This window comes from Mytilus galloprovincialis, chromosome 2 (genome assembly GCF_965363235.1).
Source record: "Mytilus galloprovincialis chromosome 2, xbMytGall1.hap1.1, whole genome shotgun sequence".
Classification (NCBI taxonomy): Eukaryota; Metazoa; Mollusca; class Bivalvia; order Mytilida; family Mytilidae; genus Mytilus; species Mytilus galloprovincialis.
The window spans coordinates 105,909,230-105,922,357 of NC_134839.1; the positions used below are offsets into that span (position 1 = coordinate 105,909,230).

At 30.8% G+C, this 13,128-nt stretch overlaps 1 protein-coding gene across 3 annotated transcripts in view; it reads right to left on the reverse strand.

The window, feature by feature from the left end:
• LOC143065260 (vacuolar protein sorting-associated protein 41 homolog) overlaps window positions 1-13,128 on the reverse strand; it is a 42,830-nt gene that overhangs the window by 14,257 nt on the left and 15,445 nt on the right. For all 3 annotated transcript variants that reach the window (XM_076238716.1, XM_076238715.1, XM_076238717.1), the window contains exons 10-21: window positions 10,964-11,030; window positions 10,277-10,380; window positions 9,622-9,748; window positions 9,084-9,199; window positions 8,249-8,305; window positions 6,976-7,119; window positions 5,917-6,009; window positions 5,596-5,723; window positions 5,069-5,116; window positions 4,156-4,294; window positions 1,639-1,689; window positions 954-1,146 (exon numbers count right to left, since the gene is read on the reverse strand). In XM_076238716.1, the coding sequence (XP_076094831.1) occupies window positions 954-1,146; window positions 1,639-1,689; window positions 4,156-4,294; window positions 5,069-5,116; window positions 5,596-5,723; window positions 5,917-6,009; window positions 6,976-7,119; window positions 8,249-8,305; window positions 9,084-9,199; window positions 9,622-9,748; window positions 10,277-10,380; window positions 10,964-11,030 (1,267 nt within the window). The remainder of the gene's footprint in view (window positions 1-953; window positions 1,147-1,638; window positions 1,690-4,155; window positions 4,295-5,068; window positions 5,117-5,595; window positions 5,724-5,916; window positions 6,010-6,975; window positions 7,120-8,248; window positions 8,306-9,083; window positions 9,200-9,621; window positions 9,749-10,276; window positions 10,381-10,963; window positions 11,031-13,128) is intronic.

A 13,128-nucleotide genomic window follows, 5' to 3' on the forward strand; every position in this document is an offset into this window, starting at 1 on the left:
TGAGTAATATACATCAGGTAAATTGACATTTAAGGAGAGAAAGCGAATGTCAGTGGAAATTACTAGCTCTATGTATGTACCTACTTTAAAAATTTGACTTATATTTAATAATAAACTGAGGATATGTCTTTTCTTCAGAATATACAATATAAAATCTGTTGTGAACGTTAAATATCGCGGCATTACCTTTTTGTAAACGTAACGTCGTTCCCGGCAAATTTGACAGTTACCGATTTAACGTTACGAAATTCCGCCAACATGTGGCGTTCGAATAACATCTTTGTTTTCTAGCTTGTTATGAATCCTACATTTCTTTAGTTACTTGTATTTACATGCTTTATATCGTTGAATCGGTGTCGAGACGTACGAAATTATGCTTGCTTTCTTTATAATTCATATGTATGTACGTACTGACAGTTATTTACATGATTTAACCTTGACCGGCAACGGACTATATTCTTACACGCAAGGATAAGGCGTGCTAAGTATTATAAAAACCGGATTTTTCTGATAACGAAACGAATTTGAACCAAGCTTGAAAGAATACAAGAGGTAATAACGCATACACGAAAAACACATTCAAACGTTTTAACATATTGTATTTCATTTACCTGTATTTATTATTATTGATAATAATAATCTCTGATACTTTTAAAAGTTGTTTAGTCATTATTTAATATCCGGAAACCAAAGATATTGTTTTAAATTAAAGATTGGCAACAATCTTTACAATATCTATATCTTAATTAAAATAACCTTAAAACATATGAATAATTTCTTATCTTTCTTAAATATGGCAGTATAGAAATATGGTGTGATTGCCAGTGTTTATTACTATTAATCTGAATTCTAATGATGATTTGATAATGTTCTTTTCCACATGACAGGTAATGATGTCCTTACTTTTTTTGATGTGTTAAAACCATACAAATATATAAAAATAGATAACAAACCTAATAGGAATACTTGTTCAGGTATTAAGTTTCTCATTTCACATTCCTCCAATGCCATCTGGAGGGGATAATGTGTACTACTCTTTAGAAAGGGAAGTAACTTCTTAGGTGCATATTCTGCATAGAGTTTCACTTGTTTCCCATGATACTTTTCTGCCATATGAGGATCTTTTTGGAAAATTCTATCTAAATACTGAAAAATATTGTTTGTATTAGTTCACATCATCAATAGCACATATATATATATATACAACTTGTCTAAACATCAACCCAACAATGTTAGATCTGTAAATTTGCTTTCGCAAATATATATATATATATATATAAAAATAATGTTATAAAATGAATAAGGATATGTAAATTGTAAAAAAAAAAACAACTTTGTTTTTATCTAGTCATTGTTTTAATTATGATATATTGTGAAAATGGCAAATGAATCAAAATTTTAGCTAGAAAAATGAACCTAAAATGCACCATATAAGGGCCTTATGGAACTTACCAATTTAAGCTTGATTAGATGCAATCCTAAATAAATTGTACTTTATAGTATAATAAATAATAAAAAAAATAATTAAAAAAATTATCAAAGAAAAAAAAAGTTGGGACATCAGAAGAATCACATTTACAATTATAATCACACATATAAATATATAATCAGATTTCACTTATTGTATACTTTACTTACTGTAAACAGATACTCTGGTGTTTTATCTAACTGGTTTACTACTTTTTCCATCTGAAAAATAGGGAAACAAGTATGTATGCGTTGTAGTACACCTAATTTATAGTGCCTGCAAAAAAGGGAGATAACAAAAAAAGATCTGACAAATCCCCCAACTGCCATTACCTTCAATTCATCATTGTCAAGCTAATGACAAAAAAGTGAAATCAGACAGTTCAACATAGTACTGGAGACATGAATGATGAAAACTTTTAAAGTTCAATCGTCATATATATTGAAAATGTTAAATAATAGTTAAACAGTAAGAATATGTGCGAGAGATGTTAAAAGTGCTCACACATTACATCTCATCCATGTCAAGTTGCTGTCTAAAAATGATAATTTTTTCTATCATCGTTTACAAATATGTGCATGAAAACTATAAACAATAACATTTTAAACGTATCATACAACATAAACTACCACAATTAAACTTGATATGATAGTTGGTATGATTTCAAAAGGATCAAAACAGTGGCTAAAAACCAAGGAAACACTGAGCCACCTACAGTCTTCCTTTTATACATCACTACTTTCTCCTGTCAGAGATGTTAAGATATATTGAACTGCAACCTGTCTATTAATGATCTCTAGATGTCTTTTAAGTATTTTGTGTTGTGAGGTTGATTTTTATGCCCCACCTACGATAGTAGACGGCATTATGTTTTATGGTCTGTGCCTCCGTTCGTTCGTCCGTTCATTCGTTCGTCCATCTGTTCGTTCGTCTGTTTGTTCGTCCGTTTGTTCGCCCCGCTTCAGGTTAAAGTTTTTAGTCAAGGTAATATATCATTAATGGAAAGCTTAATACTAAAATTTATGATAAAAGATTTCTCATTTCCCATCGTTAATTATCCATTTTTAGATGGTGACGTTCCCTTGTCACCATCTTACAGTGTTTATGTATCTCAACTTGTACGATTCGCTCGTGTATGTAACAATGTTTTAGATTTTAACGAGAAAAATTTATGTATTACTGAAAAATTATTACACCAGGGTTTTCGATATCACAAAATTGTCAAAACATTTAATAAATTTTATCATCAGTATAAGGACATCATTCGTAAATATAGCTCAACATGCAGACTTCTTATACGTTCAGGTATTTCACATCCAATATTTTATGGAAATATTCTTTATTAAGCACAAAAATGTCAGTATTCACCTCAGAAGCTAACAAAACCTTTAAATAGACTTATTAAGAAGGGATATAGTTATAATACTGTTGTAAGGTCATTAAAGATTGCATATTTTGGCATTAATATTGATTCACTTATAGGGTCTTTGCATCTGAACTAAAAACATTTATTATTTATAAACCAGTTGTTGGCATGACACGGGTTATGTTCTTCTCATATATGTTATAATGGTATGATACTAAACCCCTCACGGGGAGGATTGTGCCTGATATTCATATGAAGAAGACATAATCTTACAATCAGTTTAAGTGAAGTATGGAGCTGGCATGTCAGTTAACTGCTAGTAGTCTGATGTTATCTATGTATTATTGTCATTTTGTTTATTTTCTTTGGTTACATCTTCTGACATCAGACTCAGACTTCTCTTGAACTGAATTTTAATGTGCGTATTGTTATGCGTTTACTTTTCTGCATTGGCTAGAGGTATAGGGGGAGGGTTGAGATCTCACAAACATGTTTAACCCCGCCGCATTTTTGCGCCTGTTCAAATCAGGAACCTCTGGCCTTTGTTAGTCTTGTATTATTTTAACTTTTAGTTTCTTGTGTACAATTTGGAGTTTAGTATGGTGTTCATTATCACTGAACTAGTATATATTTGTTTAGGGGCCAGCTGAAGGATGCCTTCGGGTGCGAAAATTTCTCGTTGATTTGAAGACCTGTTGGTGACCTTCTGCTGTTGTCTGCTCTATGGTCGGGTTGTTGTCTCTTTGGCACATTCCCCATTTCCATTCTCAATTTTATTTGAAGTTCAAGTCCAATCAACTATGTTCCCTATGATATGATCTTTCTAATTTCAATGCCAAATTAAAAGATTGATCCCAATTTCATGGTCCACTGAACATGTAAAATGATAGTGCCAGTGGGGCATCCGTGTACTATGGACACATTCTTGTTTCATATATTTATTAAAGTATATCCCACATTTAATCATATCAAATTTCAAGTTACCTATTTTTTAAGAGGCTTGCCAAAGTCAAGAGCTGTAATTCAGTGGTTATTTTTTGTCAACGTCTATTATATTTCATTTTTCATTAATTGTTTTGTATATAAATACTGAACAAATGCAGGCAATTCTCATTCTTTACATAGATGCTAATATTAATTCAAAGTAAAGGGAGATAAGGTATACTAATTTACACCATTATTACCATCAAATCAACTTAATATCAAACATTAAACAAATATCTGCAGATACAGCAAAATTATTAAGCTAGATGAGAGAAGGCTGCAAAGGGGCAAATGATACAAGAAAGCAGTTATAGACATATATTTTCAAATATTTTACCGGTACTTTCTCCATATTATCTAACAGCATACTGACAGCTTGTTCTTTATCAAACTCCATTAGTTGTACAATCTTATCACTTATTGAACCAAATAAATTATGTTTGTGAATTAACTGGAACACATCTTTATGCTTTAATCTGAAAGCAATTTTTAAAAATAAATTTAAAAAATATTAATTCAATATTTTTTTTTCTTTCATTTCAAGCATTTTTAGAATAATTTTTAAATTACAAAAGCATTCAATGAACTAGTATAATTTTTTGTTTCTTGGCCAGCTGAAGCACACCTCTTGGTTCAGGAATTTCTTGTTGCATTGAAGACCCATTGGTGGCCTTCTGCTGTTATCTGCTCTTTGGTCGGGTTGTTGTCTCTTTGACACAGTCCCTATTTACATTCTCAATTTTTATCCTGTCTTACAGTAATTTTAAATAATAATAGTCATACATAAGGCCACATTACCAACCAATAATCAGTGGCATAAACTCCTTATCATAAAATGGAAGCTAGTTTACTGTGAACCAATAAAACTACTATTTAACTTTCAACTGATAAACACGTAACTGTTTCAAAATACAACTCCATCAGATGACTTATGTACGAGTTCTGAGAAAAGTGGAACTATTAATAACGCTGTGGTATTAACAAAGGAGTAGAAGAAATACATGACATGAATTAAGAGCACTAAACCAAACACAGAAAATAAACCATATCGTAGGTGTCTTTTAAGTATAAAGGGTTTATATAAAAACAATACTGTCTTCCTTTAAATTAGGTATGAAAATTGGAAGACATTCTTCAAGCATACTTCACTTTAGTAATATATCATTTGTGATGTGTTTATCAGTAATATGAAAAAAAAGAGCATAAACCTTAAAAACAGTGAAACTTTCACCACACATTATAAGACTTACCTTAAATATATACTGAGTGCTTTATCAAACTGACGTTCATATGAATATCTACAAAAATAAAAATATTTTTTATTTCAAAATAATCAATAGTCTGAAATAGCATGTTTAACAGTAATTTTAACCTTTTAATTCATCAGTATTTTATATTCTATTTATGATGAGGGTTTCAGAGAGATTAAATAACTAGAAATATCGATAATCCAAACAAGAGCTTAATCATTATTTTGTAGCCAAATGCATAAATCCATGCATATTTATTACATTCTAAAATATCTTACAGATTGTGTTTTCCATTTGTATACCAGTAAGAAATTTGTAATTTTTATATATTGGTATCTACTAAAATGTTAGATACCTCCTATTCTCAAAATAATAATAAAAAAGTTTAAACAGAAATATTCGACTACTTTTATTTACAATTCCAGACAATTATGAGACTGCACTTCCATATATTCCAAAATGAAAAATGCCATAGGCAGACAATTCCTTTTTAGCCCAATCAGCTGTCAGTAATAGATTTAGCTTACAAGTCTCCCAGAGCACGCATTAAGTATGTATTTCCTCGATCTCTATCAAGTCTGTCCAGCAGGGCATTTATAACTGTTTGTACTTTATATAGATGTGATGGCCAATCTCGCACCAATTGCAGAAATCTCTGTAATGATTATTTCATTAAATTAAATTTTCTCATATCAAATAAATATTTTTAACAGAAAAATCAAAAAATGAAAACAGAAAAAAGACTGAAGAAATGGTTTATATATGATAACACTAAGGAGCATTAACTTTCTGACAATCCCTCCCGCATCAAACAGAACGAACTCTAGCAGGACATATAAAATACTCACCTCTGCATCAGACAAGAGGAATTCTAGCAGAACCATCTCATAGATAGCTGGATCTAATACTGGATTTTCTCTTGGTATATAAGGAGCAATGGCCTGCAATATTGTTATGTAATAAATACTTTCTGTACTAAACAACTAATGTATACACCTTATCGCTATTTGTCCGCCATTACAGGACATCACAAAAGTTTCAATAAAATTTTGACGTCATAATAGAAAATAATTGACACCACAATGGAAAGGGATTGTTGTATGACGTCAAAAGTTCAAGCAGGACAGATTCTAGGGTCAAGCGGGAATAGCGATAAGGTGTATTATAGATGTATACAAGTTATCATAATATCCAAAGTACCATAGTAAATCTTGTACACTTGTTTCTGAAAAATCTTTTACTGTACATATATTTTTTACTTTATGAAGTAGCATATCTGTGTCATAGCATTTGATGAACAAACACTTTATATTTAGAAGATGCTTAGGTTAATACACCCCAAACTATTGGACATTCATTATTATACCTTACATACATGTGTATATGCTGAACAATTCTATTGGGTAAAACATTATTACATAAATAATTCAGTCAGTTTTCATCAAAAAACAAAGAAGGACAAATAACCCCAGAAATGTACATCCAGCGATGAAAAAATACTATAATTCACCAGTAAAAACCTTTTGAGCTACTTGATTTGTACAGGAGTTATCTCCCATCAAAATGATGTCACAAAAATATGTAAACGAATGGCAACGGTCATGAAAGAACCCAACTGTGTGACAAGGAATTTGAAATTCATATAATGCTGAGGATATCTCTCATATAAGGTCCAGTTTAGTCTTCCTTTGTTGTGCATATTACGAAATATTAAGCCAATACATAAAGAAAAATGATTTGAAACAAGAGCAGCACAATTTGACTGTCCCTCTGGTATCTATCGTCCCTCTTTTATTGTTAATGAGAGTTTTAACATCATTAATCTACACTGAATTCAAGGCAACATGTAAAAGTTATGGTAGTTATCAACATTTACAAAGTTCTCTTAAATTATAATTAGAACATACCTTCAGCTGTTTAATTTTTGCAAATTTGTAAACTTGTTCTTCCCAGCTATCTTTATTCTTGCTTAAGATCTTTACACAAAGTTGTGCTGCTTTTTCAAAATCTCTTTTACTCAGTAGAAAATCTAAATAATCCTTTCCTAATGACTAAATAAAAAACATATTTGATATTAAAATGTAATACTCTGATATATACTTGCAAATGATATTTTTTTCCAAATTATGTGTCTTCCAAAGAAGATGTGCATGAGGTGTCATCTCCCAAAAATATTTGAAGAAATGGAAAAGTCAATGAATTTTTATCAAACACTCAAAAAGTCTAAATAGCACTTGCACAACTGCATACTCAGTAGAAGAATCTGAGTGAGTTTGGTTGAATTCTGTCAATATTTTTTTAAACAAGGTGTTTTGAGCAAATTATGTTTTGGTATGGGAAATCAAAAGAATCTTTCAGATAATTTTTGCTTACAGTACGTGTCTTTGAGATGATGATTGGTGGCTGTTTAATGTCCAACGTCAAATGCATATTCTGGACAATAACATGTCAATGTAATATGTTTACCCTGCTTTGTACTAGACTATAATGATTAAGCAGATTTTTAACTTCATAAGGCAACAGTAGGCAGGAAGGCATATCACCTTACCAGGTAGGCAGGAAGGCATATCACCTAACCAAGTAGGCAGGAAGACATATCACCTAACCAAGTACCCGGTAGGCAGGAAAACATATCACCTTACCAGAACACATAATCCTCAATTTAAGCAGACCATTATGTGCTCTTTCTTTTGCTTATTAGAGAAGCAGCAAATACAAATTTTAAAGTATTTGGTTTTACTGGCTAAGATAAGATAATTCCTGACCAATCAAAAGGCTAAAATAAGATAATTCCTGACCAATCAAAAGGCTAAAATAAGATAATTCCTGACCAATCAAAAGGCTAAGATAAGATCATTACTGACCAATCAAAAGGCTAAGATAAGATCATTCCTGACCAATCAAAAGGCTAAGATAAGATCATTCCTGACCAATCAAAATCAAACATAAAATGTCTGATATCTATCAGAGTGATTCATACCAAATAAGAAACAACAACGTTCATTGGAGAGGTAACAACAAAGGATATACAGAAAAGCAATATATTTGGTCTACAAAGACAAGATTAACTTTGTGGGATGGAGTTAGAAGCTTATTTGGTTTAAAAACATACCATTATCAACTGAAAATTAACAAAATGTATTTAATATTTCAATGCAAATATAAATACATATTACTTACCTGTAAGTTATGTTTCTGAAGTGTGTTCTCTTTCTGTTGTACCACGGCCAATGCCTCCTATAGAAAAAGAGTTACATAGATTCATCAAATACATATATAAACATTAGCTTTTAAGGTTATACAAATTTATGAACAGTTGTTAGTGATCATTGTGGTTTAATTCTAATTTCCATTCATCAATTGATGTTAAATTCTATTTGAGTGGGACACCAGGCTTCTACAATACTAAATACCTTAAATGAAGAATGAAAGTAATATTGAAGACAGTGGTATCTTGCTAGTTTTGCAAGTAATACACTATCAATGAGAAGCAGAGGTAAGTCAACTATCTTGACTAGTTAGCATACAAGAACCTTCCTCCTAGAAATCAGATTTGAATACGAAAATTCTCGACTATTTTTCATTTCCCAGTTTTAAAATTATTCTCATATAAACAACAACTTGAACTGTTGGCTATTGTGAACTAATGACACCCGCTATAAGTATTAGGTAGACAAGAATGTAAGTGATGGAGGCAAAAACCCATCACCCACTTATGCATGCTGAAATGAAGGTTGATTCCAAATTTCCGAAAACCTTGATTTAGAGTTGTGGAGAAAAATGAGAAAAGATTATATACAGGGTCATACATAATGTGTTAGAATATGTAAGTATTCAGTTGATAAGAAAATGATGCTCATGTGAAGTTTGATTCCTCAGGGAGCTCTGATTTGCAGTTCCTGACTAAAAATGTGACCAAAAACTTATGGGACAGACAGACATTTTGGAACACAGGTAAGGCAGAAGTAAACCAGTATACCCCCTGTGCAGCATGGGTAAAATTAATCATTCCTACCTCATATTGTTCGTGATCAATCAACCATGTCACATGATCATCTTCGTCTCTTAATTTAGAAACAATTATATCCTTAGGACTAACAATATAGAACAAATTTTCTTCTGGTAAACATTCTACAAAACAAATTTTTATTTAGGTTAATATTCTACAAAACAAAGACTTCTGCAGGTAAACATTCTATAAATAAAAGATTTTCTCAATTACAAATTCTTCAAAACATCTTTTTCTTCAGGTAATATTCTACACCTTAACAGTACAAGCATGTCTATGTCTCTCATTCTTTGCAATACCTCACAGCAAGACCCTTGATCACCTAATTTATAAACCTGATGCCATGTACTTAAATTAAGTTCCAGGCAAAACAAGTACTAATTTTAAACAGAAAACTAGAGCAGTCAATAGCACAACAAAACAATACCTTAAACTACTGAATGAAAAAATACTTAACATTATATGTGAATAGATACATTTTGAAATTATAGATTTTCTGAATTACAAGCATATTTTTATACAATTCAGATAACTGGATATTTACCTAGATGATAATCATTACATTTATATTCTTCATAGCCACGTAGTGACAATGCATCACTGGAAATTACATCATAGTCCTCCATGTGTGGTGTTATAAGCTGTAACTGTGGACGTTTGGAGGAACTATCCTAAAGTATAATATAAAACATTAAATGACATCATAGTCTTACATGCATGGTGTTACTGTAGCTATGGATATTTGGACAAACTATCCTGGGGTTTAAACATAGATGCTGATGTATTTTTCATAACGATAATAAGCAGGAGAAAAATTATTTTCACTGCGATATTTGATAAATGTTGAAGGTATTCCAATAGCAAATGACAGATAACTTAATTACTGATGTCTGTGTTTGGTGTACACATTTTTTTCTTTTCCTATGTTCCTTGTAAGTAGAAGCATTCTTCATGTTAATGTTGTTAAAAATAAACCAACATTCTTTTTAGTTTTGCAACACATGTTATTGCAGGTTTGTATCATGAGATTTGAAATTTTGATTTAGCATTTTCACCAGTTTTAGTTTATACTGTCACTATGTGTCATACGAAACAATCATAGCGTTAAAAGTTTTAACAGAATCTTGTTAAATATTTAAACAATTCATAAGGTTTCAATGTGGTTGGACAAATGTTTCCTTTTTTACTGTTATACATACCTGTATGATTCCCTGTTCTGAAGGTTTGTCATAGGTAAGCATGACTAGATCTGTACCAAGAGGAGCAATTCCACAAACAAAAAAATCCACTTTAAACATATAAACTGTAAAATAAATACAGTAAAATCAGTCTTTTGATAGTAGAGCTTACCTGCTTTATTTCTCCCCATTTCTTCATCAATATTTTGCTTTATTGTTTTTCTATCTCATTGTAGCTACATCTACATCTATTATAATTGGGCTTATTCTCTATAAAAGTATGCTTTATTAATCTCTTACTCTAAACATCTGTCATACATTTAAGAGGAATATCTAGCTATAAAACCAGGCTGGTACCCACTATTTTCTCCAGAAAATGCCAGTTCAAAGTCAGTCTTTATGGTCTTGATTTTGAATTTACCTTGGAATTTTGTGTTTTTGTTATACTTTTTCTCTCCTTTCGAATAGAATATTGATAGCTACAGCTAACAATTTTCAAAATTTATTTGTATACTTTGTATTGCCCTGAAAGGTTATGGTCCTTGTTAATGCAGATACATAGTCTTTAGAAACCAGAATTGGACATGTACAGGTCATGTATATGTTTATAATGACTATATCAAAACTTCACAGCTGGCGTTTGAAATCAGTCAATATTTGCTTTTATTTAAAGATATTTTTTTTCACTATTCACTATGTAATACTAACCTATTTCCACATATCTACTGGGTAAATTCCTTGCATCATCATGAACTCTATCTTTTATTACACACACCTAAATACAATGTATATGTCATATATAAAAGTAACACCAGCTAAGTAACACTGTATGTCTATAAATCTTATCAGTTAATGGATATTCCCATATTCCTTTAAACAATCTATTAACATCAAAGTTACTTTATAACCAGGTGCTCCGCAGGGCGCAGCTTTATACGACCGCAGAGGTCGAACCCTGAACAGTTGGGGCAAGTATGGACAAAACATTCAAGCGTGATACAGCTCTGAATTTGGATTGTGATCAAATTTTTGACATTACATGGTTTTTTTTTACACAAAACAAATGTCAAGATTTTACAAATCAATTAAAGATTTCTTCTTCAAACTTTTTAAATCTAAAATTAAATAGTTGACACAGCATAGGTTTCTGACACAGAATGAATGTGGTCTAATGAACTTAAAAGTTTTTTTTTTGCCTTTGAGCAATGCACTATGCTGTTGAATATTAATCCTCTCAAAAAAATGTTTGAAGAAATTTTCATTTTATTTATGAAATCTGAAATGAGAAAAATTTAAACCCCCCCCCTTTTTTTTCACATCCCCGTTTCCCTTTTTCCAAAACTGATATCAATTCAAATTTCTAATGGAGCAACAATAACTACTCTTTTAAATACATCATAAAATATTAAAATGTAAAATAAAGTGCTTGTTATCACTGAATGGTAAAGATTGGTTGGTAGTAAAAGTGAATATACATTGTTTATTGTATAAAACAATAAAAAATACTTCATCAGCAACATTTTATATTGGCAAATTTCCAATGAAGTTATTTACATAAAGTTATTGGCAAATAAAAATAGAAAATGACATCATAGTCATGTCTGGCAAATGTCCAACATACATTATCTAAAAACATTTTAGATAAGATAAGGAAAAAAAGCTTCATCAGCAACATTTTATATTGGCAAATTTCCAATGAAGTTATTTACATAAAGTTATTGGCAAATAAAAATAGAAAATGACATCATAGTCATGTCTGGCAAATTTTCAACATATATTATCAACTACTATTCTATACAAAGAAAGATAACTCCAATTGAAAATTAATTGCTATTGCACAATCTTTCAAGAACCATAACTCCTGAACGGTAAAAGTCAAATTCGTCATTATTGAACTTGACCTCCATTCTTTCATTAGTAACAACATATTAAAAGGAGAAGGGGCTATAAGGGGCAAAATTGGCCCCACTTCAGAATCTATTGATATTTCTTTCAATTGATCCCTATGATATGGAGCTTATAAAACACCAAAAATTTTATAGTTATCTCTTGCGGTTTTCTTGTTATGACGTCGTAAAAATGATAGGCCGACTAAGCTTAAATATCAGATTTTTACGTATTTTATCCTTTTTTATGTATTGTGTACATTTTACAATAGATTACACCTTAAACAATCAACGTGAGTACATTATTACTAGTGAACCATTGTATTAATACAATGAAGAACAAAATTGATATAAAGTTTAATCATTTAATATCAGTAAAATAGTTGCTATGGTAACAACAAGTTAACATTCGTTCTATGTATGACCAAATTATAGATTTTTTTCACCAGAGAAAATCTACAGTTATTGTTTGTATAAAAAAGAAGATCTGGTTGATAGCCATTGAGACAACTGTCCACAAGAGACCAAAATAACACAGACATTAACAACTATAGTTCACCGGCCTTCAACAATGAGCAAAGCCCATACCACATAGTCAGCTATAAAAGGCCCTGATATGACAATGTAAAACAATTCAAACTAGAAAACTAACGGCCTTATTTATTTTTCTTTTAAATTGAATAACCAAAAATGAGTTTGTGTGTACTTTTATGTACTCGGCTGATAAAAACACAAGAAGGTGGGACATATTATGTACTAGTATACATATAATATATGAATAAAGATCGCAATTTCATAAACTATACATTTCAACAATTACCGGCTCAACCTTAATAAAACTGAAATATTGTTAGCACATTTTTTATTTTTTGTTGTTAAGGTGTCTTTACAATAATATGATAATGTGATTTTAAACGACAAATGTAAAAAATTACGAACCGATCAAAAAACAGTTGGATTTGATGAGACTCTAACGTACACCATCAT